The sequence below is a fragment of the Ambystoma mexicanum genome, chromosome 4p, assembly GCF_040938575.1.
Source record: "Ambystoma mexicanum isolate Mex_15411 chromosome 4p, UKY_AmexF1_1, whole genome shotgun sequence".
NCBI lineage: Eukaryota > Metazoa > Chordata > Amphibia > Caudata > Ambystomatidae > Ambystoma > Ambystoma mexicanum.
This window is the reverse complement of record NC_090927.1, coordinates 1,049,487,137-1,049,514,054: the sequence shown is the minus strand read 5'-3', so window position 1 is coordinate 1,049,514,054 and position 26,918 is coordinate 1,049,487,137. Positions and strand designations below refer to the sequence as shown.

Here is a 26,918-nt window from a genome sequence, read left to right as displayed (position 1 = left end):
GACTCCACCTGGCCAATGGGTTGACCAGAGGGCGTTTTGGGCAAGGGTCGTGACAATAGCCCCATCATTAATCTTTCCTAGTCCACCATGCAACTCCTCCAGCTAACCCAGAATTGGGCAGCACAACTTATCCTTGGCCTCAAGGCCAGGGACTGCATCTCTCCTGCCCTACAAAGTCTTCACTGGCTACTGGTCTCAGCACGGATTAAATTCAAATCCCTCTGTATCATGCACAAGGCTATCTGGGGCCGGGGACCAGCTATCTTCAACGCTTCTTGACCAAATACTCCCCCCTCTAGCCTCCTGCGTTCCTCTGGCACAAACTCCCTGCACGTTAAGCGGTTTGCTAAAGAGAGCTGGTGGTCGATCACTTTCCTCCTGTGGAATAGCCTCCCTCTGCATCTTGAGCAGGACCTAATTAGGTTCTGGAAAAGCCTCAAGACCTTTCTCTACCCCTTTCTTCTCCTCCCTTCCCTGCTAATCATACAGTAGCGTGACTGATGTGCAGGGCCCTTATGTATCCTCTGGGCCCTGACCTCCCACATCTCTCATCCCAGACACTGTATTTACTGCACTTACTTAGGCTCACCCTCCCACAGGAGATTGCACTTACATTCTTCTCTTCTTAGCACTTCACCCCGAGCACTTCTCCATGAGCACCACAGCACCTATCCCTTACCCGCCTCCCCTCTGCACTTGCACATTCTGAACACTGACAAGGGATAGTAGGTTAATCTCCCCTCCCTGTTAGTCTCATTATTTGTTTGTACTATTAATTCAATTATTTATCTTTGTTTTAATTGTCTACCTTCCCCTGCGTTCCGCCCTGTTGACATGTGGGCATTTTAAAACAGTTTTGCTAATTGTATAAGCGCCTAACAGATGACCAATAAATAAATAATGCCAGCGAATGCAGGATTTAGATGACATTTTCGGCCGTTCGGAATTTCTGTATGGTCAAAATTCAACCAAATCTCCCATTCAGGATTTTAAATAGTATTTGAGTCTTTCCGAGAGGGCTCCAGTCGGGTAAAGGGTGCTCCCACTGCCACATTGCCGCCCATCAGCCCCCAGCGAAGATCCGGGAGCAGTGGCGGGGGGATTGGTATCCTGTCCGACTGAGACCATGTCTCCTGGTCCCTATGTGCCGCCAGGTGATGCTGGAGCACCTCCTCTTGCAGGGAGCGTACTGAAACATGAGCATGCACAATGCCATCATTCCCAGAAGGTGCTGAACCATGTCAAGGTGGTTGAATTGACGAGAAAGTGCCCTATCGCTATGTGGAGGGAGAGGTGCCACCTGAGCGTGGGGAACACTTGCTGCACCGCTGTGCCCCAGCATACTCCATGGAACACCAGATCCTGGACGGGAGTCAGGTGCGGTTTCTGCCGGTTGAGGGAAAAGCCCAGCTGGTGAAAAACGTCTGCAGCCGCTGGCAGGAGTACACCGCCCCTTCGGGAGAGCAGGCCTGACCAGCCAGACATCCAGATAATGGTGCAAGTAATGGATTTCCAGGCAGAAGAGACCAGCCACCGCATTAATCAGCTTCGTGAAGAAACAAGGACCAAGTTGAGGCCGAAAGGCAGCCATTTTACTGAAGTGGTGCGACAATCGTGAACTGCAGAAAATTTCGATGTGGCTGGTAGCTGGGGACATGGAGGTACGCATGCTTGAGGTCTAGAGAACACATCCAGTACCCTGCACACAGAGACTCTGCTATGAGCGCAGGAGTAATCAACTTGAAGCGTTTGAGCAGTAAAGGCAGGTTGTGAAAGGACAGGTCCAGGACTACCCTCAGGGCAGCCTGGTTGTTCTTGGGTACTGCAAAAATCCTGGGGTAGAGCTGGGGCCCCTGTCTGACGGAGGAACGGGCTCCACCAACTGTACTCCAAAAGAGAAAGGATCTCTAGTAAGATGTCCGGGGTCCCTATCTGAAGCATAGGAGGAGAGGAAGGTAGAGAAAAAGGAAGGGGAAGATTGAAGCCTGTGGAGACTATAGAAAGGATCCAAGGACTCTTGAAACAACGCTTTCTGTCCTGGAAGAGAGCCAGCTGGGCCCCAACAGGCAAGCTGTGTTCCCTTACCGTTACGTGACTGAAGATAGCTGTGGATCCATTGGCTGCTGCGGGGGAGGTGTTGGTGGTACAGGAGGAGGCAGAGGGGTTTTTAAGCATAGGCGGGCCTGGACCGGAGGGGGGGGGAGGGGAACAGGCTGGGGCACTGGGAGCATTGGTGGAACAGGAGGAGGGCCCAGAGCTGGAGGCCTTGAAAGCACGACCTGAGGGATCGCCTTGAAGGCACGACCTGAGGGATAACTTACTTGACTATACCCTTGAGAAGCCCTGGTATTTGCAGGGAGCGCATAAGGACAAGAAAGCGCTTGAAGAAGCGATACTCTTAAGCCGCGGGATCCAGAGTGGCACGACCCTCGGCGGCGCTGGGCCTCCTTTCCTCACCAAAACGCCAAGGTGCCTGCAGCGTGTAGCTGTAAGGCTGCAAGGGGTAGATGTAGCCCTGAGGCAACCAGCCACCTGGATTGTTAAGCCCACACCCCCTTCCCACAGGAAGGTGACTGGAACCTTTTTGCATGGCCCACTCCATGGGCAAAGGACCAGGGAGGCCCGAATCCAAGATGGCCACCGGCCTAGATGGCTCAGCCACACTTGTTTGCCATCTTGGGGCCTTGCACCACATCCTGGGTGGGAGGTCGCGAAGGCCCTGTGCCGGCTCAAACATGGAAGGACACTCCTTGGCCCTCGAACCTGAAGCAGAAGCATCAACCTCAGAGACGGTTCCGGTAGGCTCTGAGCCCTCGGTCTGCTGGCCGGTAGTCAAATTGCCCTCAGCTACTGAGCTGGTAGCCATGTTGGATCATGCTACAGACTGACTCTTGGAAGTAGAACATGATGATCCATTATGCATTGGGGCCGAAGAGGACAAACTTAATCGTGCCTCTGTGGACCACCAGGTGGAGCTCCTGAACCCCTCGGCTTGGGAGCCGGTAGTCTTGCCGTCCTCGGGTCTGTCAACGGAGTGCCTGAAAGAGCCCGTGGGGCCCTCGGCTTGGGTCTGCCAGAACCAGAATGCCAGAATCATGGAAACCCTCGGGAAGGAGCCTCTGCGTTGATGCAGGGTCCTGGAGAAAAACGCTTTAAGATGACCTGGGGGAGAAGCGTAGAAGATCTCCCTCCAGCATGAAGGATGATTCTTCAATGCCCTGTGACCGAGAGCGCTGCAGGCTGTGCACGCGTCCCAGCGGTGGTCGGACCCCAGGCTCTCAAGACAGTGTGCATGAGGGACCGAGAACGGGATCGAGCGATCACAGGATGCTCATCTCGTGAAGCCTCTCGTGCAGCCAACATGTGCCAGGGAGGCGAGGCACCAAAGGGAGGTGAAGATTCAAAAAGACAAGAACGGGGAGAAAGCGGAAAGTTAAAAAAAAGTCTCCATGCCTAGCTGCCAGGTCAGACACCATCCATTCGAAAAAAAAAGGATCCAGCCACACCCCTCGCGTGCTGGACTAAATTTAATGGGGAAGCTCAATATTTTGTATTTCGGTGCCAAAGGTTCCGGTACCGTCCCCATGTTGGGGGACGCCCACAAGGATGGAGGAAAGGGGACAGGACATACAAGTATCATCTATGTCAACATCTTGAATTTTTCTTGTGGTAAGGACAGGCTGAAAGAGGAAAGGTCTAGAACTGCTCAAAGGCCTGCCTTGTTCTTTTTGCGAACAGCAGAAAACCTTGAATAAAACCCTGTTCTCATCCTCAAAGTCGAGGCAGACTTGATTGCCTTCATGAGAAGTACATTTTGTATCTCCTTCAGAAAATCCATCCCACTTGATAGGGGGTGCAGAGAAGAATGGTTAGGCGATATCTCCTGCCCCCAAATAACAACAGTCAAGGGTCACTGGAGATAGACCTCCACGCCTCCAGGTGATACCAGATGCAGAACCCTACTGGGGAGCTGTGGATCTGAATCCTTGCATCACTGAGGTTTTTTGGTTTTAGGTAGGGGTTAGCAGAGAAAAGAAACCCCTGATGGACGGGAGGGCCTGATTCTTTCTGGAGGTAGGGGGGGCATGAATAGCACTTGTGCCTGTAAGGCAGTCATGAAAGCCTCAAAAGCCACCTGTGCTTTTTCCCTGAAAAGACTGGCTCTGAGATGTCAAGGGGGTTAGCCTTAGAAATTGCCCTGGACAAGGAGGCTAGCGACTTGGACGTTTGGGCATTTGTTTTTTTTCTTATTCAGCTCCGTATCCATGTACTGATTAATGAACTATTAAACCAAATTACGACAACATTCTCCCTTGTGCCACTGTGAGAAGAGGAATCTTGGAGGCACTGATTGGAATAGAGATGGTAGCAGGGCTGCACGTATAGTGAGAGGTTCTACTAGGTTTTATGCAAAGAAACATGGCTAATGATGTTCTCCCAATGTCCAGGGAATGACCCAAGGCTCAAAAGACTATGGTTCAGAATCAGACCCAGAAGGGTGGATATGGAGCATTCCAGAAGGATAGACCATAGTGCAAGCGGTTTGGGAGCTGCCAATTTGAACTAAGCAAAGGACCGCCCATCTAAATAGCTAACATTTTCCTTTTGTACGTCATCTTTTTATTAGCCAATTTTTTAATAAACTAAAAAAAAATCTAAATCGAAGCCCATTTCTACAATATTTGAAAAGATTATGAATCTTTCATACATGTTAGACATGTATGGAATGGAACCCCCACCCACAACATTTTGCTGTTTTGTACATGTCCTGACGTTTGGGGGCAAGTGAAGCCTTTTTCCATTTACTTGCCTTGCTAAACTCATCTGTTTTGGTGACATTGATCAGCTCTTATGGCTATCATCGCAACAAAACTCTGTTCTCCTTTGTAAGATTTGCTGTTTATTTTACACTGCCTTCTTCACCTTACATTGAGGTCTGGTAGGGATAATGTGTGTCCCTGTAACTTTGGGGTTACTTGCATGATGTGTCCAAGAAAGGCTTGTGGCAACAGATACTTTTCTACCATGTTTCTTTTTATTCTCTATTCTCAAGTGCACTTTTTCATTTTACCGCTTAATTCCCTTTCAAGTAACATATACTATAAATGGCCGGGGCATAAGATATGCACCGGTCCTTTGGCCATCTTTTATTTGAATTGCCAACCCATTAACCCACCCCAAAAATGTCCAAAGGATTACAAGAAAAATGAAACTGAGGCAGAAGATCTACACTGACTACAGAGAACATTCCTGCAACCTTCAATACAGTAGAATATAAAATCCAAAATAAAGAGCTAAAAAAAAGTGTATGGGAGCAAGAATAATCCCCATGAATAATAAGGGGCATATGTATCAAATCTGTAAAACTCCTCTTCACCTTCCGCTGCAACAGGTCCATTCAACCCAGGTGTCTTCGCAGCTAGCGCTTGCCCCATTTCAGCACTCAGAAGGCAACAATTATAGCCAAACTCATGAACATTTACTAAAAGGCGACATGAAGAAATAATTCAAAACACATTTCAAACAGATTAAGGCAGCTACACATAACAGCAAAACGAGTTTGTGTACCCCTCATGCATGGCCAATAGACTAGCCAATAATTCAAAATGTGTGCCATCTGTTCTTTTGAGTTCAACCCTGAGCCAGCAGCTTAGGGTGCCGTTCCACTGATGCATCTCTTGGAGAGTGCACTCCACTGCCACTCAGGGGCACAGAGTTTCATCTCACTCTGTTGGCAAGTCAAAAGCCAATATAATAGCGGCCTGCTCAACCCATGATACTCTGAACTGCATTTTTCCAGTTGCGACCAGACTAATAATGAAAATCGACCAGTGTCTCAAATCCTTTTGTCACAGTTTATACGTAATTTGCTTAAATTACATACTTTTTTAATAATGTTGTCGATGCATGCTTTGGTCTTAGACTAGGTTCAAATTCTGGATTTGGAAGGACATTTGTTTTACTTCTTTTGATTATTTGAAGCTCCTCTCCTCAATCATAAGCAAATAAAATTTTATAACAATATCTCTTGAAGAAGCTTCTGTGCCTTCTCGCATTGAGGTCAACCTATGTACCCTATCAAACACAATCCCAGGTGCATGGAAGTCTGGAACCATCTGAGTGAACAATGACTGCATCCATGCAAAGATCTCTACCCTTTGGCCAGGTCTTTAGGTCTAAGATTCCGTCTACTATGGCAAATTTACAGATCTTCGAATTTCTCATTCCCATGCATGTTGTTGGTCATTTAGGTGGGTGGTTTGACTTTTCAAGGTTTTATTGCAAATCTGTAACAGCCTTTTTGTACTCATATTCACTTGATCCAATGTGGATTATGATCTTGCTAACGTTTGCCAAACGTAGCATTTCTGGCCTTTCTGGAGACCAGTACTCCCTCTGAAAAATTACGGCCTATATCTTCCTAAAAAGAAGTCTGACATGGCAACAAGTCTTGCATAATCAGTTAATTTGTCTGATTGAGTATTTCTAAGATATTGGTTAAGAAACAATTAACATCTACTATTCCTTCATGAACAATTATCTAAACTTCAGGAAGAGTACAAGCACCTAAACACAATGTTCTACTTAACGAATATAGACATTTGCTTTACCTTGTTGGCTCGCTCAAACTGCTCGCAGAGACGGTCATTTTCACTTTGAAGTTGTTTTGCGTCCAGCATGGGGAGTCGGATGCCATCTTCAAGACACCTCTCAACCTTCTGTTGTAAACTGCAAATTGGGGTGAGAACAAAAAAAGCGAAGGCAAGATTACTGGACCAAAAGGCACCAACCTATATAAGCAATAGCAGGTCGTATGCTGAGAGGGTCCCAAGGTCTGTCACTTTCAGAAATGGAGTTCATATAAGGGCGCCTGGCGGGGTCCTGATATACCCAGGAGGGTACACATAAATATCAAAAAATCAGGATGAGATCGCCTACAAGCAAACTGTGTGGTTCTGAACATATAAATGTATTTCAAGAACACATGTTTATTCTTAATTAGTTTCCACAACTTTCGATAAGCACGAAAGCAAATGACAGACGGACAGGTTTAATTGTAAAAAGTGGAAATACAAGGTAATTATCAACCTCTGTGATGTGGAGGTCAAAGCTCCACCAAAGGGCACAGACACATATGACAGTTGGATAGACCTATATTTAAAGAGAGTGCACCCAGGACAGGAAATGGTCCGGGGCGTAGTTAACACAGGTCACGGGGGATCGACACGGGTGTGTTTCGGCCATGGAAGGCTGGATTGTAGCCTGCCTGAGTTTGGGCCTTCGTCAGGATTGACACCGGTTGTGGTGCTGTCCGTAATACCTGTGGATGCGATAAGGCTTGTAAGGATCTCTGGGTGTAATTATGTAATTTATGGATTAATAAATAATGGCTTAGTGAAGCCGTGGTGATACATCACAATGTGTATCAAAAGACATCTTACCTGCTGCTGTGATAGCAGTGGTGATGCTGTACGCAGACAATCATTGATTGGTTGCTGGATTGCGGGTGCAGGAATGCACTCTAGGTAAGCCGTGGGTTCTGGATTTCTAGATTTGTGTCAGGATTCCGGGGGCTTGAAAAGGGCCTGGATAGGTCTCGGATCTAAGGAAAAGATATGGACCATAAGGAGTTTAGTATGGTCCAACAAAATGCTAATGACTTAGGTGAGGGTTTCGGTGACCTTAGTTGATCTCTATTGCTGAATGGGGGACCCGTTGAGAGTTGGTGGGCCCATTCAGCAAGTAGACTCGGTGGTAGGTGCTTAAAATTGTGCTGGATGGTTGATGGTGTGCCTGGACCCAGTGCCGGAGGACCAACCCTGTGGATATTTGAAGTACCGGCTGGAAGTGTACCAATAGGCACGCGTTATGCCCTGATGGGTAGACCAATCTCACCCTAATGTGGGTGGTTTGCTATTTGGTGGGGTCAAGTGCAGTCTGAGTGTCACAGTTAGTACTGGGATGCGGCTCGCCGCTTATCCAGAGTTGCTCTGTGTGGTGGCTGCCCCAGGGTGGACAAAGTCGTGGAGTAGCTGGACCCGTTGTGTGTTTTGCAAGTTAAAAAAGGACCAGTGGCTGGGTGGTTAGTTTATAAATCGCTGTATATCTGGAGAAGCTAAGTGGTGAATGAATCACAATTGGTGTAAAACCCACTGAATTTAACCCATGCATGCCTAATAGTGACAATTAGTACAGGCAGAATAGTTCGTAGCAACATAGCTGCCTGTCTAGACAAGGTGCCCGGCGAGTGGATTAGATCAAAATGCCGTGGCATCTGGATTCGAAAAAGCACGTAAGGACGCAAGTCTGAGTTTTAAACTTACCGCGATCCGAAAAAGTGCGTGCGTCACCGGGGGATCCACAGCACGGACGGGTTGCTGTGAGGTTGGGTAAACATGCTTGAATATAAGCTAGTCCCTGTATGATACGTGAGCCAATGGAGCTGGGCGGGGTATGCTTGGACCAATCACCATTGTCCACATGGATTGAGGGGTCACCCAATGTGGAGCGGACCGCAAATAAAAAGTGAAAGCGGCCGCCTTGGGTGAGACAGGACTAAGCGGAGCCCTGGGAATCATGGGACATGTGGTCTCGTGTACACAACAGACGGAATGGAGTAAATGTCAAAGTCTGAGAATGTGTCGACAATTGTGGTAGACATTGTTCGGGAGCCGCAGGGATAAGTCATGCAGTATTAAGATACATGAAGCATTTAACAAATCACTGACATTCGTGGATGACAAATGCTGTTTGAATACAAACCAAAGGGTGTATGTGCCACCCACAGTGCATTTAGGCTGTTCTATTGAAATCATTCCAAATGCTAGTCTGCCCAGTACATACAATCTTTTAGCAAAGACTATAACATGCACAGATGGTGGGTGGTGTGTTACTTCAGAAAACTGATAATAAGTGTGCCCCAGGCAATTACATCTTGTATACATAGACTTCCTTAGAGTTAACATTTGACAAAAGGTAATTCTGGGTAGAAAGTGCACACAAGTGCAGGCTTGGTTGACATAGCATGTCAGGTGTGTGCCATGACAGGACTAAAATAAATCAATGCACCGTCCCTCAGTGTGGGTGAAGGCAGAAGGGGGGATGGGGAGGGGAGGATCTCATGCTTTGGGCTCCTCAGACGGTGTTTTGAAAGAAGTGGACAACATAGTTTTTGCATGAGTGGGTGGATTTAATTCCCAGAAGTGTTTCCATTCCACAGTGATGTTAAGGCCGTGGCGGACTGAATCGACTTTGTGGACCCACTTTTGTTGCCAACCTCTATATGGCCCAGTATGAGGATGACAACATCTATCAGGATAACAACCCGTACAGGGCTCACAAAGATATGGCGTTGTTACATCGACGACATCCTCTTGATTTGGTAAGGCAGCAAGGAATTACTATTGAACTTTCACCATTGGCTGAACCTGCAAAACACCCACAACAAGTTCACCATAGACTGGGATTTTCAAGCCATAAATTTCCTCGACCTGCATATCTACCGCTCTGGAGACCTATTGAAAACTGAACTCTACAGGAAACCAACTGACAGAAACAGTCTCCTCCATTTTTCCAGCTACCACCCCGAAGGGTTGAAATACAATCTCCCCTATGGACAATTCCTCCGCATCCGCAGGAACTGCACGGACAAAGAAAATTCGAACTACATGCCAAACAACTGCAGACACGCCTAGGACAGAGAGGCTACCCAAATAAAACAATCAGAATGGCCAAGAAAAGAGCGGCCAACACCGACCGCACCATCTGTCTCACCACAAGAAACAAAGATCCCATAGACAGGACCATCTGTGTCACCACTTTCAACCCGGTGAGCAACCTCATCAAGACGACAATCAAGAAACATTGGCACCTGATCAAAAATGAGGGCAGTTTAGCAAAAAAAACCTTGTTCGCCTTCAGGAAAAACAAAAACCAAAAAGACACTTTGGTCCACACTTTTCTGGAACCCACTAAGACACCATCTACACTGTGAAACTTGCCACCAGTTGTGGGGCATTACAGCTGCGGCCGTTGTGTCGCATGCCGCTACACCACAAATAGCTAAACTTTCACCTATAAGGATTTCACATGCAACATGAACAACCATACTAATTAAGAAAGTAGATGTCATTTACGTCATCAGATGCCGTGCCAGATGATATACATCGGAAAAACCATCAGACCCGTCAAACAGAGGATCAATGAGCACAGATCTTACATCAGGAATCAAGTACAAGACAAACCCTTGGTTGAACACTTCAGCAGAAAAGGCCACACACGAGCATTTCCTCCCCCTGGAACACGCTTCCAGGGATCGAGCAGGAGCTCTCCCCCTCGGCATCCGCGCTGCAGGAGCAGCTGAGAGCCCCCTCTGTCACGAGGTAAGTGTAACGCTCACCTGGCTCCCACGGAGGCGCGGGCGTGGCTGTGACTGCTGTGACCTCTTCTGCAGAGATGCGTAAGACCCGGAAGATGGACTGGACTGGATTCCCCAACCTGGCTTTTCTGGCTCGGAGGAATATCCCACTGTGTGTGAAAAGGAAGGTTTAATAGTCTGCGGGTGATGTTCCGACCTCACACTTCCCTTCTCTCCCTCCGTGAAACCCTTTTGGGATTCCCTGCGAAGACTCACCTTAGGGACCAAAATGACGAGCTCTCAATCCTGCTTCTGATGCAGGGGTGCGTTGTGATTCCAGTTACTTCACTGGATTGATGAGTTTAAACTAGTTTGTCCATTCCCGTCGTACCACAAATGTTTATGGCAAGTTTGGCTTTATATTCACTCATCTGTTCTTTTCTTTCGCAGGTGCTGGAGAAGATTCCGGGCTGCAGGCGATTTGGTAGAAGCCAAATTCTGGTAAGAATTCCGATGAGAGATTCCTTTGCAGTTTTAAGTATCTCCTTTAATGTCCAATGTCTTTTTCCCCATAGGGGCCGGGGTACGGCAATGCCGGAGGTAAGGCGCCAACCCGAAAAGAGCTGCTGTGTCTCTCTTGCAAATGGGTAAGTCTTGAGTGAGCGTATTGCTAATGTTCTCACATGCTCTCACTAATACAATGTCTGTTTCTTTTCCCCTTAGGGGCCGGGGTGCTGAGATGCCGAAGGTATGGCACAAACCCGAAGGCGGAGAGGGAAGTGAACCACAGGTAAGTTCTACTTAGATTCGTGTTTCCCTTCTCACCTCTTTCTCCTTCCTTCCAATAGGTGCTGGATGGCGGTGGAAGCTCCGGATGGACGTCGCAGGACTTGAAAACGCCACGTGCAGGTGAGTGAAATGCAGTGTGCTGCGCGCGACGCGATGCGCGTTTAAAATGTTTGCCTTCTTTGCAGGATCGTCGGCGTGCAGAATCCGGAGTGCAGATGTATCAGGTAAGGTTCTTGTTTTCACCTGTTCTCTTCCCTTTTCTTCTTTAGGTGTTTCCAGGATGCTGGCAGGCGTGATGGAGGACCAAGGCAGGAGCAGGCACGGTTAGCGTCCAGCTGCTAAGTGCAGAACAACGCGAAGCGTGGTCTGCTGCTTGGGTGTGGCTTAAATAGCCTTTCAAGTAGTTCCAGGTATGTATTCTTCCCCCAGAAATATGTATTCCTCCACCGGTCACACCCTAGAGATCAAGTAGTCCCTAGAAAAATAGTTCCTTCCAGTCTTGGAAGTTGCAGCATGGTCTGCACAGGTAAGTTTACACCAAGCACTACTCCCAACCTACTTCTGTATGAGCCTGGCGCCGATGGCGCCAGGACTGATGTCCCCTATGAGCCTGACGCCAACGGCGCCAGGACTGAGTCCAAAGGGCCCCCATCTGGGGCTGCTGGGACTTCCCTTGAATGCATGGTGTCTGTCTCTGAGGGTGCCGGGCCTGGTTTGGCTCCTTGGAGGCAGGCATCATGACAGTAAGCCCGTGGGCTTTATTGTGCTCTGAGTGGAACCTCCACATAACGCCACTGTCCAATTTTAATAATTATCTACAATTTACATGATATCCAGCCGAGTACAACTGTGCACCCTCCCGCCCAGAACAACCGCCGCAACTCGCCGACAAGAGCCACTTGACCGCACCGTGCTTTGCCCTAAGGCACACTTCGTTTTTCAAAGATGGCGCTGTGCTTTGTGCAACATAGAGGAGCCCTGCAACCACACTACTGGTGATTGGCTTACCCGGCCATTTCCCTCCCACCTCTCCACCGATAGGCGGAAGCCGGCACTTGTGTCTAAGGCACGGTGTACTAGGCGCCTGTCGTGAACTGACTGAGCCTGGGCCAGGAACTCTGCCCGCCACCCTGTGGACCACCTTATGGGCCGTCTTCACACTTGGCGCACCGCATCGGGGTAAGCTATCTAATTATATTGCGCACCTACAAGACTCTCCACTTAATAACTTGATTGAGAAATACCACACACCCCCGCGCGGTCACCACATACTGTGGTCCTTGCGCTATCCCGACCGCTATCTTTACCTTATCTATTTCCCACCTGCCGTGGCTGCCCTTCACAACGGCTTCGTCATCCAATATGTATTACTACTAAACTTATCGACCGACTAAATGAACCCTCATGCTGCATACGGTATTGAACCCTCGTCTTGCAACGCAGGTCCTTAGGCGAATACCGGCATAAGCCTGACAAATGCTATTCAAGATATTAGTGTGATCTCTCAAATCTAGGTAGCCTAGTGCTCTGTTACACTCTGTCTGACAATGCCATGCAAGCCCCCATTGAAATTGTTCTAACTTGGGTGATCCCCCACTGCAAGGGTCTATCATGACCCACTATACAATTGTGATATTACGTTTTACGGTCGTTCAGAAACCAATGTGCAATTGTGTTGTGCCCAATGGTCACTCACTGACCACTGTGAAATTGTGCTGTGCCCTATGGTCATACACTGACCTCTGAAATTGTGCCCTATGTTCACTTGCTGACCACTGTGAAATTGTGCTGTGCCCTATGGTCATACACTGACCACTGTGAAATTGTTTTGTGCCTTACGGTCGCCTAGAGACCACTGTGAATCTGTGTTGTGCCCTATGGTCATTCACTGACCACTGTGAAATTGTGTTGTGCCCTATGGTCATACACTGACCATTGTGCAACTGTGTTGCGCCTTTATGGTCATTAGAAACCATTGTGAAATTATGTTGTGCCCCTTGGTCAATCACTGACCACTCTGCAATTGTGTTATGCGCAGTTGCTACTTTAACCTGATTGTTGACTGCTCCATTTACAAGTGACTTTGCCAGTTTACATAAAACTCGAATCTAGCGGTTGTACTCACGCCCTCCCTTTGCCGCAGAATTATGTCAGCCTGGCTCATCCTCATCATGTTCCCCTTCTGTGTCATGCCCAATCACACGCTATGTAGCAGAAACAGTTACATCCCATTTAGTAATGGTCTAGCCAAGCTTGGCTGCCCCAGACACCACCCCATTCCCAGCCCTACACCCTTCCTACCCACCTTGCCTCCTTTCCCCGTAGCACCCCTACAGACCACACCACCAAAATTAGCATCACGCTAGGTAACCCCCACCTTACCTCGTCAAAGTTGCCCACTGTGACACTAACCAGAACTCACTCAAAATAACAGAACATCGCCCCACAGCCTACCCCAACATCACTACCCGCAACAATAGACTAGGCCACAGACTTCTCACCTTACCGAGTAAAATACAAACTACTCCCACGACGAGAGATACTAATAAAAACATGCATGCAAACACTGGATCACTCAAAGGAGCCTTACTTAACGTCAGATCGCTTGTTGCCCACCCTACTGAAATTGCCGACCTCATCTGCTCAAATGACCTGGACTTCCTTGCCACCACAGAAACCTGGCTTCACGCTGCAGCAGGTCCCTATCTAACCCTTGCGGTTCCTGACAACTATTCCATCCTCAGGGCCAACGGACCCAATGCTCGCGGAGGAGGTGTAGCTCTCATTCAAATCCTCGCTCGATATTAGATCTTTTACCTCCCCTCTACTAAACTCATGCGAACACCTTTCCATTAAAATACAAACTACACCTAAGACCACCATCACCTTGGAATTAATATACAGACCACCTGGTCCCTCAGGTACCTTTGAAGAAGATATAACCTCATTCATAGCAGAGAAATCTAAACCTCTCTCTCAAAACATCATCCTAGGTGACTTTAACCTGGGTTAAAACGATCCTGACGACACCCCAGCATCTTCCCTGGCCAATGCCCTCTGTGAGCACAACTACACCCAACTTATCACCCTTCCCACGCATCAGAAAGGCAGAACCTTAGACTGGCTCGCAGCCTACAACTGTAACATCGTCTGCAAGGACCCCCAACCTCTCATATGGACTGACCATCTCCTATTCTTTGACATTAGCACTAACAATCCGAAACATATACAGTGCCCCCCTGCACCAGCATGTCTGACTAGAAATAACCGTAACATTACCGTAGAAACCCTCATTCCACTGGTTCTACCCATCCTAAACACGATCCCAGACACATCGTACCTCAACCTACCAGTAGACACCTACAATGATGCCATGGCGAAAGCTATTGACATTGTTGCCCCCCCCTTAAACTATGTAAAGGTAAACCCAGAGCCCATCTCAACTCTTGGGACACACCGGAACTTAAAATACTAAGAATTAAGAAAACTAAAATGGAAACCCTTTGGAAAATGAATCCATCTGAGGAACACAAAACTAATCTCACTAATGCATCCTCCCTTTATAAAAAAGAAATAATTCGTACTAAAAAGGAAGCTTATAATGTAAGAATAAACAATGCTAGCTCCAATACTAAAGAACTTTTCACCATCTTGAAGGAGCTAGAAAACCACAATCCACCGATGGACATGTCCGTAAAGGACCAACTATGGTGCACAAGTATCCAAAACGCCCTGCGAATAAAATCACTGGCCTGCAAACGAAAATTGATAACAAAAGACTACAACTTTCGAATAGCAACCCCGCGACCCCCATTCTACCCACTACCTTTAATACTAACCACGGCTTTACCTTCAAAAAGGTTACCGCACTAGAAGTGCAAAAAATTATAACTTCTCTCAAACCTTCAAATTGCAAAGGGGATAGCTGCCCCGCACAGATCATAAAAGATGCAGCGAGAGACCTTTCCCCATTTATTTCTAAACTTATAAACGTATCATTCTCGACTAACTCAGTACCCAACAATTTGAAACAGTCATGGGTTCTCCCTCTTCTAAAAAAAACAGACCGTGGACCCCAGCCATTCCCACTAATTACAGGCCTATCCCCACCGTTCCCTTCTTGCTAAAAATCCTGGACAAAGCTGCTTATCTGCAAATCCAGAACTACTTAGAATCCAACCAATTGCTTGGATTGCGTCAGTCTGGCTTTCGACCCCAACATGGAACAGAAACCGCCCTTGTTGATCTCAAAAGTCAGATTGACGACATTAAAGATAAGGGTAAGGCCGCTATCCTACTCCTCCTAGACCTCTCAGCAGCCTTCGACTTGGTCGACCATAAAATACTCTGCAATCACCTCTCTTCTGCCGCCCACTTCTCCCCCTCTGCTGTCACGTGGATGCAATCCTTCCTGGCCAACAGAACCATGAGGGTTTTTTCCCCTTGTGGCAGCAGCAGACCCCATCCCCATCACTTGTGGTGTCCCACAAGGCTCATGCGTTTCCCCTACCCTATACAACATCTTTACAAAGCCTCTCTTTGATAAACTGGATTGTCTGGGAGTCACCTACACAAACTATGCGGATGACACCCATATACTCCTTACCATATCCGGCAACTACAACAATGTCACCAGGATCAATGAAATCTTCTCCGTCATTCAGGCATGGATGGCCACACACAGCCTCTGCCTGAATGACGAGAAGACTGAACTACTCATTGTTGGTTCACCAAAACAACCTACAAAAATTGAGCCCCAACTATTCCAAAATCATCATCGATGGCAATACCATCCCCGTTGCCAAAAATGTGAAGACACTTGGCTTCCATCTTGATGCCAATATCAACCTCATTAAGCAAGTCAACTCGACTGCCTCAACCACCGCTTACACAGGAAAACTAATTCGAGCCTGCAGACCATTTCTTTCTACGAACAGTTGCCTTACACTAGCTAGAGCTCTCATACAATCAAAGTTAGACTACTGTAACAGCCTCTACCTAGGCGTCAACCAATTAATAAACTCAAAAGGCATTCAAAATAATGCCCTACGAGCAGCACTAAACATTCCTAGGCGAGAGCATATCTCTGACACCAGAATCACATGCAAATGGCTTACCATATAAAAAAAATAATAATAATAATAGACCTTAAAACTCTTTGCCTCACCTATAAAGCCCTCAACCACCTAGCCCCCCCCCCCACACCTCACCAACAAATTCACCTGGAAGCAGTCCATTAGAACTACCAGATCCTCCAATACCTTATGTCTCACGGTGCCCAGATTTATTTCCAAAAGAGCTGGAGGCTCGAGTTTCACTGTCCTCGCCTCCCAACGCTGGAACTCCCTGCCACCTAACATCAAGTCGGCCAAATCCTTCCAGTCATTCAGGAAACTTGCCATTGGGTGGCTACTGTCAAAAAGTCAACTAATATGCTAGACACAGTTACATTCTGTATATACTGTACATGCCTCACTTATGGCACTACCAGACGTCTTTTTTGCCACTGTCTGTACTTTCTGTATATAACCCTTGCTAAAAAGTATCATTGTTAATTTACCATGTATTATGCTTTGTAACTTGTACCAGCGCCCATTTACTCCTGGGTCAGGAGCGCTATATGAATAAAATAAACAAACCTGGACTGTGTTACAGCAACTACAGACACAAAACCGTGGAGGCAACATTCATTTGGCCCTCACTAAATTGGAACAAAAGTGGGTCCACAAACTCGATTCAGTCCGCCACGGTCTTATCACCACTGTGGAATGGAAAAAGTTCTGGGAATTAAACCCACCCACTCATGCGAAACTATGTCCTTGTTGAACACTGTCTGAGGAGCCCAAAGCACGGGGCCCCCCCCCCCTTCTGCCTTCAACCACACTGAGGGACGGTGCATTGATTTTACTCCTGTCATGGCACACACTTGACATGCTATGTCAACCAAGCATGCACTCGCATGCACTTTCTACCCAGAATTACCTTTTGTCAAATGTTAACTCTAAGAAAATCTATGTATACAAGATGTAATTGCCTGGGGCACACTTATTATCATCATTTTTCTGAAGTAACACACCACCCACCACGTGTGCATGTTATAGTCTTTGCTAAAAGATTGTATGTTCTGGGCAGACTAGCATTTTGAATTATTTCAATACAACAGCCTAAATTCACTGTGGGTGGCACATACGCCCTTTGGTTTGTATTCAAACCGAGCCGGAGGAGCCTGAGAAACTTGGAAAGAAAAACCGCAGCGTTTTCAAACACAACATTGTATTTATGTTTGCGGTCGCTTCAAAAGCGACCGCAAACAAATACATTTTTAAAGCTGCGGTTTAATTTCTAAGTTTGCCGGGCTCCTCCAGCCCGGAAAACTTAGAAAAAAAAACACAGCTAGTGCTCATTTTTTAAAAAAAAATAAATAGCACTTACCGAGATTCAGCTGCAGCTTTGCTGCTCTGGTCTCCGGTCCCCGTCCTCCGCGTACAGCACCAATGAAGGAAAAGCCACCCAGCGGTAGCTTTTGTTTACTACAGCTGGCTGGCTTTTCCTTCATTAGTGCCGCAAAAGCCAGCACAGGCGGGCATCCATTTCACAAAATGGATGCGCCCATGTGCTTGCTTTTGCAAATTTTGAGCTTGAATAGCTCAAAATTTGACATAGGAAGTTTAAAAAAAAATAAGTGCTAATATTTTTTTTATGTTGCCAATCTATTTTTAAAATACATTTTTTTTACTGGACTATCCCTTTAACTACGCCCCGGACCATTTCCTGTCCTGGGTGCACTCTGTTTAAATATAGGTCCATCCGACTGTCATGTGTGTCTGTGCCCTTAGGTGGAGCTTTCACCTCAACATCACAGAGGTTGATACTTACCTTGTATTTCCACTTTTTACAATTAGACCTGCCCGTTTGTCATTTGCTTTCGTGCTTATTGAAAGTTGTGTAAACTAATTAAGAATAAACATTGAGTTCTTGAAATAAATGTATATGTTCAGAACCATACAGTTTGCTTGTAGGATCTCTCATTCTGATTTTTTGATATTTATACTTTCAGAAATGGTACATTTAGCAAGTGTCAGCCAGAAAACATGCAGGACTCTGACAGTTTGCCGAAAGTAGGAGAAAGTAACAAATCACTAATATTTCCTCAGGAGAGAAACGTTTGAGGTTAATTACTCCAATATTGATAGAGTTTATGATCTTAAAAAAAGAAATGTATTTAAAAATGTCATCCAGATTGGGAGATTTTTACTGCTGAGGAAAAAAGTTATAAAGGGAAAGGCACAGTGTACATAAAGAAAGATTTGCTTCCACCAAACAGAGCCAGAGTCCCAATTATGTGGCTTAAGAGCAAACACGAGGTTAAGGTGGAACAGGTTTGATGTACAAAAAACAGAAAACCACAGAAAACCACACAACATTACATCAGCATGACTGTAAAAGTGAACAGAACATATGTAAACCTTAAAGGTGAACATCACAGCATCAACTATATCATATGATACTTATATGTTATGATATTTTATTTATATTTTTTACATAATGTAGAATAACCTAAATAAATATATCTTAAATTGGCAAGAACCTCGACTGACACAGGTCAAGTGTGAATAATATCTGGGAAAGCCACAAAAAACAAGGCTGTTTTTTACATTGTGCCACACCAGAAATGTTTGCAATTGATCTCTGTTTGGGTTTTGCTGGTGCCCAAGGGACTTCAAAACAACAGGTGGAACAAAGAAGCCAAAAAGGCTTGCCCAAAGGTGTACCTTGGTTACAAAACAAGAAATGTACAGAGCTCCAAAAGAGGAGAATGCATGGACACACTTGCACGCACAGCAACCCCTTTGCACACCACCTGCCAATCCTTTTCCATCATACGGACACAGTCCACCAACAGTGTGTGTCTTTTCTTCTACAAACCACGCTCTTTCTAAGGACCATCCCGGAAGCGGTCCCCTACTGCTAGGAATTCCAGTCTTGCACATAGTATGTATTTATGGAGTATTTATAATGCGCCTATACAGCAAAAGGTGTTTCAAGGTGCAACAAGACAAAAAGGGGGGAGGAGGGGAGAACAGAGATGAAGAAAAACAAAAACGGTCCTACTAGGCCTGGTCTCATTCGGATAGTGCAAATGCAGTAAACGAAGGAGGGTCTGGGGGGGTGGAAGTGCCGGTCAGGGCAGAAAAAGACCCATGGATTAGGCAAGTGCTAAGGGGAAGCCAGGTGGACAAGTGCCAGCGGAATGCAGAGTGGCCAGGGGAAAGAAGGTCCACATGCTAAGTGCGAGGGACGGGCTGGAAGTGCTCAATGAGGTGCAGGGGTAGACTGGTCGAGTAGGGCCCGGTGCCCTGTATGACTCTGAAGGAACCAGGCAGCCAGTCAAGAGAGGCAGAGGTGGGACATTAGCAGGGGAGAGGGAAGGAGGAAGATAAAAGGAGGGTCTTGAGAAGCTTCGGGAACTTAAGGAGATCTGGCTCAAGTCTGAGAGGTTCAGGGAGGCCATTCCAGAGGGAAGCACCTGCGTAGGAGAGAGGTTTCCCCCCACTCTATGCTTGGAAAAATGTCATCTTCAGAGAGTTGGAGTTAGAAGACCAAAGGGCTCTAGCGGGAGGTATTTAGGGAGAGAGTTGGAAGTAGCAGGGTCCGAGGCCCCAGAAAGCCTTGTGGATGATGCAGAGGGTCTTGGACTTGATCCTCGCAGCAACCGGGAGCCAGTGGAGAGATTTTAGGGCTGGAGAGATGCAGTCCCTGGGCTTGAGGCCAAGGATAAGTCTTGCAATCCTATTCTGGATGAAAGGGGCAAAGGGAGGAATTAGGCAGATTGAGGAAGAGGATGTTTAGGACAGAGCTCTGGAGACATTGAGTTTCTGGGCGAGGAAAGGGAGAATGCCTTTGAGGAGGTGGAGCTCAAAGTGGGTCTTCTTGGCAAGGTCTGTGATGTGAGGAGAGGAGAGAGGAGTCGAAGATGAATCCAAGGTTTTTTGCCTCACAGGAGGCTCGACAGGAGGGGGTCGGCAGAAGGCTTTTTGAGAGCAAGGTGCTCAAGGGAGTGTTTGAGGAGTAGCGGGAAGGAGCCAGCAGCAAAGGAGTGATTGCAGAAATCCGCCAAGGTTGGAGCAAAGGAGGCAATGTTGTCCTTGATAGTTCTGGAGGAAGAGGAAAGCACCAATTTGGATGAGACTATCAGAGCGGACTTGTCTAGAGACCTCATCAGGTGATAGGAGAGGAGGAGGGAAAGAGGGGCCATGGGAGGCCAGAGAGTGGGTGAGGGAGAAGGGAGTGGTGTAGAGGAGAGCGAGGACAGGATTTCTTGAGTTTTACTAATGAAGTGCGAGGCCAGTGCAGAGCAGAGGGTCAAGGAAGGCAGAGGAGAAAGAGAGAATGCAGTAGGAATGGGCAGTTCCTTGCAGATTTTGAACAGCTCAGACGTGTTAGTGGCCCCAGAGTTGCAGGCTTTGATATAGGCCTTCTTCGATTAGATGGAAAGTCTGTATTGCCTTTGGCACAGTCAGCAGGCCAGTCTGTCAGAGGATGTGCTCGAAGCCTGCCACTTGTGCTCAGCAGCTATGCACCTCCGCTTCAGATAGGATAGGTCAGAGACACACCAGGTGTTGCGCTTGGAGGCAGGCTTCATGCGGATCCTCATGACAAGGGCAAGGATGTCCAGAGTGTTGGAGATGGAGAGTTGAAGGTGAGTAAGGGCTGTGTCAGTGGGAGGGGGAACGAAGGAGGCAGCAAAAGCAACAACTGTCGCTCACAACATTGGTCGAATGATGGAGAAGGAGACTGGCAGTGCAGGCGGGGGCTCAGCAGGGGGAGCCAGGACGTTGAGGTGAGAGGACAGGAGAGCATGATCAGACCAAGAGAGGGGTGTACTGAGAGGGTTGGAGATGGGGTTGTCTGCTGAGATGAGAGCTTCCAAGGTGTGTCGGGCTGAGTGTGTCAGACTGGAGGGAGGAATGGAGAGGGAACAAGAGTCAGAGGTAGCGGAAGAGTCCAGAGGCTGTATCAGGAGATTCAGGTGACTATTGAAGTCACAGGAGGAGAAGCTTGGAGGTGGAGGTCAGGAAAGCAGAGGTGAGGTCAGACCACTCGCAGGAAGAGGGAGAGCAGACCAGGGCACCTCTAGATGGTGGCAAGAGTCAGCGAGAGGATAGGAGAGACACCAAGCCTGCAGACGAGGGATTCAAAGGAGAAGTAGGACTGAGTGGGTATGATAGTAGCAGGGACTCATTCATGGAAGATCAGGGCCACTCCACACAGGGACCGGTTAGGCCTGGGCTTAGAGAGGATCTTGCAGCCCTCCGGGAGGAGAGTGTCAAAACTTGTGACAGAGCTGGCCGTGAACCACGTCTTGATGAGAGCGAGGACGTCAAGGTTGAGATCTTCAAGGAGGTCGCAGATATCGGAGGAGTGTTTAACAGCAGAGCATGAGTCGAGGGTAGTTAATTGGAGCTGGTTGACACTTTTGAAGGTCTTCCGAGGAGGAGTACAGGCATGTGGTACTCCCGTCGGTGGTGGCAGAAGGAGGAGTGGCAGGAGAAGTGAGGAAGTTGATGAGATGGAAGACGCCCATTAAGGAGGAGGAGGTTGGGCTGAGAGCCCTGGACCATGACAGTACCATTCGGGTAGACATTAATGATGGCCCTAGAGGATGCTAAGTGTGTTAAGTACTTCACAACGGGCGCCAACATTAATGGGTGAGGAAGAGAAAGGGGAGAGCACTGAGACCATATGGGGAGTCTAAATGTCTGGAGTGGGAACGACCAAGAGGATGTCAGTGACAGTCTGCCTGGAAGAAGTATTGATTTAGGAAAGGTGATAGAGTAGCAGTTAGAGAAGACAGGGGAGATAGAAAGCACAATGGAAAGAGTGTGGCGAGAAGGCGGAGGAGAGAGAGAGAGAGAGTGGGAGAATATGCACGACGGCCAACTTCAACACTACAGCAATGCAACCATCTAGATTAAAGTGTCTACGATAAAGGGAAAAAGCATAGGTTTCAGCATACAGTCGAAGAAAGCAAAAAACACCTAGATCAGAGTATCCTTGATAGAAGGAAAAGCCTGGATGGAGTGATAGAGGGAGGAATGGCAACATTTCAACACACAACAAATGCAGAACACCCAGATTTAAAGCCCAATATGGCTAACTAAGACATTGTGCCTACATTTGTTTATTTATTGGACATTTGTATGGCATCTATACACAAGTGTTTCAAGGTGCCACACCACAGGACAATGGGGGAGGGGACAGAGGAGGAAAATGATAAAAATGCAGAGCGGTCCTACTAGGCCTTGTGATATTCAGATCACGCAACTGCAAATGAGAATAAGTGCAGTTGGGAGGGGCAAGAACAGGGAGGAAGGGGAGGTGGCCCAATCGTTGGGCAAGTGCAGAACGGAGCCTGGGAGGGCAAGTGACAGTGGAAGGAAGAGGTAAGAGTAGGCTAGTGCGGGGGCTGAGGGAGTGGACCACGAGCACCTCTCTGTTTGGTGACTCACTGGCAGCATGTTGCCTGCACCACCTGCAGATACAATATGATGGGATGCAGTATTTCTAATGCGCCTGTACACAAGGAAAAAAAAAAACATATTTGCTCACCCAAGTGTTGCTCACAATTGGGTGAGCAAATATTTTAACTTGTTTTTCTTGCAGGCAACCCCGCCAGGCGAACTTGTTGCCAATGAGACACTGAACAGAGAGGTGCTCATTGAGTCATTTACTGTGCACTTTGAAGAATTCCCTGAGGTGCCAAATAAGTCTACTACTGATGCTAATGACCAGAGTACACCTAACACTGGAATCAAATGTGACAAACCACATATGTGGGCTAACCCAGACCGTACTATTTAAAATACCATAAAGTATATCCACAGCTAGCTTGACTTCTATGTTCTTACAGTACCCTTAAAAAAGTAATGCGAGAAGAATTCCTGAGGTGCTTAAGTCAAATAGCTTGGGGAAAAAATGCACTGCATGTTCTGTTCCAGCCCAAATGATAATGCGCCAATGTACCCTGGCGGGTCAACCTGTGCAATTGGCTTCAATACCTCTCACTTTCTTTGCCCACAGAGGTGTGGCTGAACACCGCGAATCAGGTGCTGCAAGAATCACTCTGGAGAAAGAAGGCACTCTCCTCGGCTGAATCCTTGGTGGTGGCAGCCAATCTCCGTCTAGCTCTTGAGATGGAGTGGTTTGGCCTTGGGGACTAGGTGCCACCACCTACAATGCGATGCGATGCGATGCAGGTACCTGGCGGCAGTGCTGGGATGATACTCTGCCTCACCCCAGCACGCCCTGGCCATATGATAGAATTTTTCACCAAAAGAAACCCTATAACCAGTGCCTAATTTGTGGGGTTGTTTGCCAGGGCTCAGCCCCGGGATTTATTTTTGAGACCCTGCACCTATTTTCGCAGACACAGTCGGATTATGATGATGTATTTTGGAAACTTTATTATTAAATCTCATTAAGTAAAGTATCTGATGGTGAAATTTTTTTTATGAATGAAAACATTTTTAAGGTTTGTAATAAACCATATATAAATAAAAAAATAAAAAATCTCATTCAGCAGACAACAAGCAACAACAGTGTGAACTGGCCACATTCTCTTAACCCTTTGTCGACGCATATTCATGACCTTGACCCATGTAGACAGAGTGGTAGTTATCCATTTTCACTGATACCAATGAGTTGGAAGGTGATATTGTTGGGTGCTTGTGCTGGCCACACCCACACAATTCTCCAGTCCTCCTGCATAACATTGGAGCTCCTCCACTACTGAAACATGCAGCAACACTACAACAAGAGGACCGTCATCAGCCAGTAGTACCAACACAAGGGAAAGGCCTGGGGAAAAGCCACTGGTTTTATTGCAATGTTTGACAGACAAGTTTAGCAGTCCAGTAATAATTCTTCCTGCATTTGTCAATCAAACTTGGTAGGTTTGCTAGTTTTTCTGTGGATAGATGGTCAACATGTTTCATGTTTGAATTGTTGCAATCGTTGAAAGGTTTAAACATATGTTGGCTTTTTTCTTTTGTATGCACAGTTAGAAATAACAGTTTGTATTCGTATGTTTAGACAGAAACTAGTTTATTAAAACCTTAACTAAAAAAACTCATCAGAATTGGCATTGAATATTGACTGGGTTATTATAACAAAATGGTTGTTTGTTCTACTATTTGTAATTGAAAATATTAGGTGGGTTTGGCGCTGGAGTTGGATCTTCTAGACCTCATGTTCCAATTGTCACCTATACAATCCGAGCAAAATGTTAATGATGATTGTTTAAAGAAGCACTTAAACATTTATCTTAAACTAGTATGTTAAGTTATTTTATGTTGCTTGGCATCTGCACATTTCACATTTGCCATGGCTAGTGCATCCATCACCCAAAATAACCAGTGGAAGTTGCAGCGTTAACCCTTAATATGTAGGCACTGCGGGGGAACAATCATGGGTGTTGGCAGCAGTGGGTCGGGACTTACCCGCCCAATGTTTCCCAAGTGCACTAGAAAATATTTGGGCCCTGGCACTTTAATACAAATTAAGCACTGCCTATAACCCTGCCCCTTTAGGAAAGTCCCATATTGTAGACGTGTCGTTTAACATGCCAACCCCCGATATTCTTGTATGCCACAAATTCAACATGTTGTATCAGAAGTACAGAGCAGCAAAGACACTTGCGTTCCCATTAACTCTAAGAAATTGGTTTGTAAGGAGCACCACACAAAGAAGCTTGAAACCCAAAAGGGAACTAGAACCAAATATGCAGGACCCTTCACACGAAAGAATCAATCAGACTTCGTAAGTGTTGCCCGCGAGCGTGGAGCATGGGGGGGGGGAAGGGTTACAGAGTGCCTGGCTCCTCTGCAGCAACCCGAAACCCACATTATGAAAATGAAGCATGGCAGCCTGCGTCCATAAAGGCATGGCCAGCGGATCCCCAGCCAGCAGGCTCTCCTGAGCGGCAAAGCAGCGTGTAGGTGGATACTGACCAATCCAGCATGGAGTCTCAAAAGTATATGGATCTGAGAATAACTGAGTGACGGCATTCCCCGAGGCGGGGCTACAATCTTATAAATAGCACAAGTGTTGTCAGAGGAGTGATGGTGTGTGTAGAAATTGGCAGAGTATGGCAGGTATTTCCTGGATGCATAAGCAGGAGTAAGCCAGAGAAGAGGAGCCAGAGCTGAAGAAGGGAGTAAAGATGCAAGAAAGAAGGAGATGGTAACTCAAGAGGAGGTAACAGAGCAGTAGGAGGCGGCAAGTAAGAAGGAGAAAGTCCAAGGAATGTAAGAGGAGCAGAAAGTGGAAAAAAAGCCAGCAAGAGAAGAGCATAAAGGTAAACAAGGTTGAGGGAGATTCCAGGAAAGAGGGCCACAAAAAGGAGGAAGGAAATGAAGGGTGGAGAACAACCAATGAGGAGAAGGCAAGGCCTCAGAAAGACGGGAGGTAGTCAGGTACGTCATTAAGTCTGATAACAAAAATAGCTTTGGAGGAGAGGAGGTACAAGCAGGTGGCGGGGAATCGAGGTGGTATCAGGAAATGAACATGTTGGAAGGAGAAGGATAGAAGATGTTTTACCCAAGTCTGAGCGATTCCAAAGCATTGAGAAGGTAGACAAAGAGGGGGCGTGGAGACCCAGAGTAGGATGTCCCCAGAAAGAGTGCAATACTGAACACGTCTGTATACTAATGCTCATGGCCTAAACACTGGTGTTAGTGGGTTTTGGTGCTAGGGATTGGCCATAAGACTTTTCCCTTCTGCGGTTGCATGGGCCTAACATGCAGCGGCATCTAGGCCAGGGGACAAACAGAGGGTGGTACCGAAATCAGGTCACCATAGCGGGAGAGCTAAGATCCACATTGATGAAACCAGAAACCAAGAAAGAAGTGCAAGCACACAAACACCCGCGACTGAGTAACACAATTGACAATAGTTTTTTGGCAAGGGACCCTGGTTAGGAAAGACATTTTATTTAACCTGGAGATTTTTTGGGGACACAAAAGAACTCTGTTTGGTGGTGTTGTTGCAGTAGGAGAACAGACTTCAGGACCAAGGGACAAGCCCACAAAAACGTGGCCATTTTTTTTGCTTCAAGTGGGGAAGGAAACGACGCCCAACAGAGGAGTACCGTAACAGAGGAATCATCTGTTAAGAAACTTGTAGAGGGCTTGAGCTAGAGAAGGCCACCCAGAGTCGGGGAAAGAGGTTAGGGTGGGGTGTTATCCTATGTTATTTAGAGATTTGTGTTATACTTTTTTGGAATAATGTTGATCTTGCTCAGTTTCGTGACAGCACCTGGTTTTTATAACTTGGAGCCATTGGGCGAACTGAGGAAAGAACACATTCCTGCAGGGCTTCTTGTCACTTTGAGCGACTCTACTGAGGGATCTTAACTGCAGGACCTCACCCGATGCTGGACCCACAGAGAAGCTATCTACAAACCTGCAAGGGATGATATAACATCTTTGTAATGCCATCATGGCCGAGGCTCCAGACTATGGTTGAATGATAATCTCCACAGTAAAAGGAGGAGTCTTCTTTCTTTCAATTCACTATACACGCCTTTACAAACAGCTGGAAACAGTGATGACAACGACAACCCAACATACAGGCATTACCCATTGGGCAGATATCAGGAGTTTGAATGATATTGCCATGGTCAGAAGGAATCCCTGTTACAGAACTCCTGCATAGTCATGGCAACTATTACAACAAAATCCATTCTTAAGAACATTTTTATGGAAGACCCGTC

General features: G+C 46.9%; 1 protein-coding gene across 2 annotated transcripts in view; it reads right to left on the bottom strand.

Annotated features, from left to right (window-relative positions):
• Positions 1 to 26,918, bottom strand: part of CEP85L (centrosomal protein 85 like) — a 1,005,009-nt gene that overhangs the window by 113,105 nt on the left and 864,986 nt on the right. For both annotated transcript variants that reach the window (XM_069606618.1, XM_069606619.1), the window contains one exon: positions 6,612 to 6,729. In XM_069606618.1, coding sequence (XP_069462719.1) covers positions 6,612 to 6,729 — 118 coding nt within the window. The remainder of the gene's footprint in view (positions 1 to 6,611; positions 6,730 to 26,918) is intronic.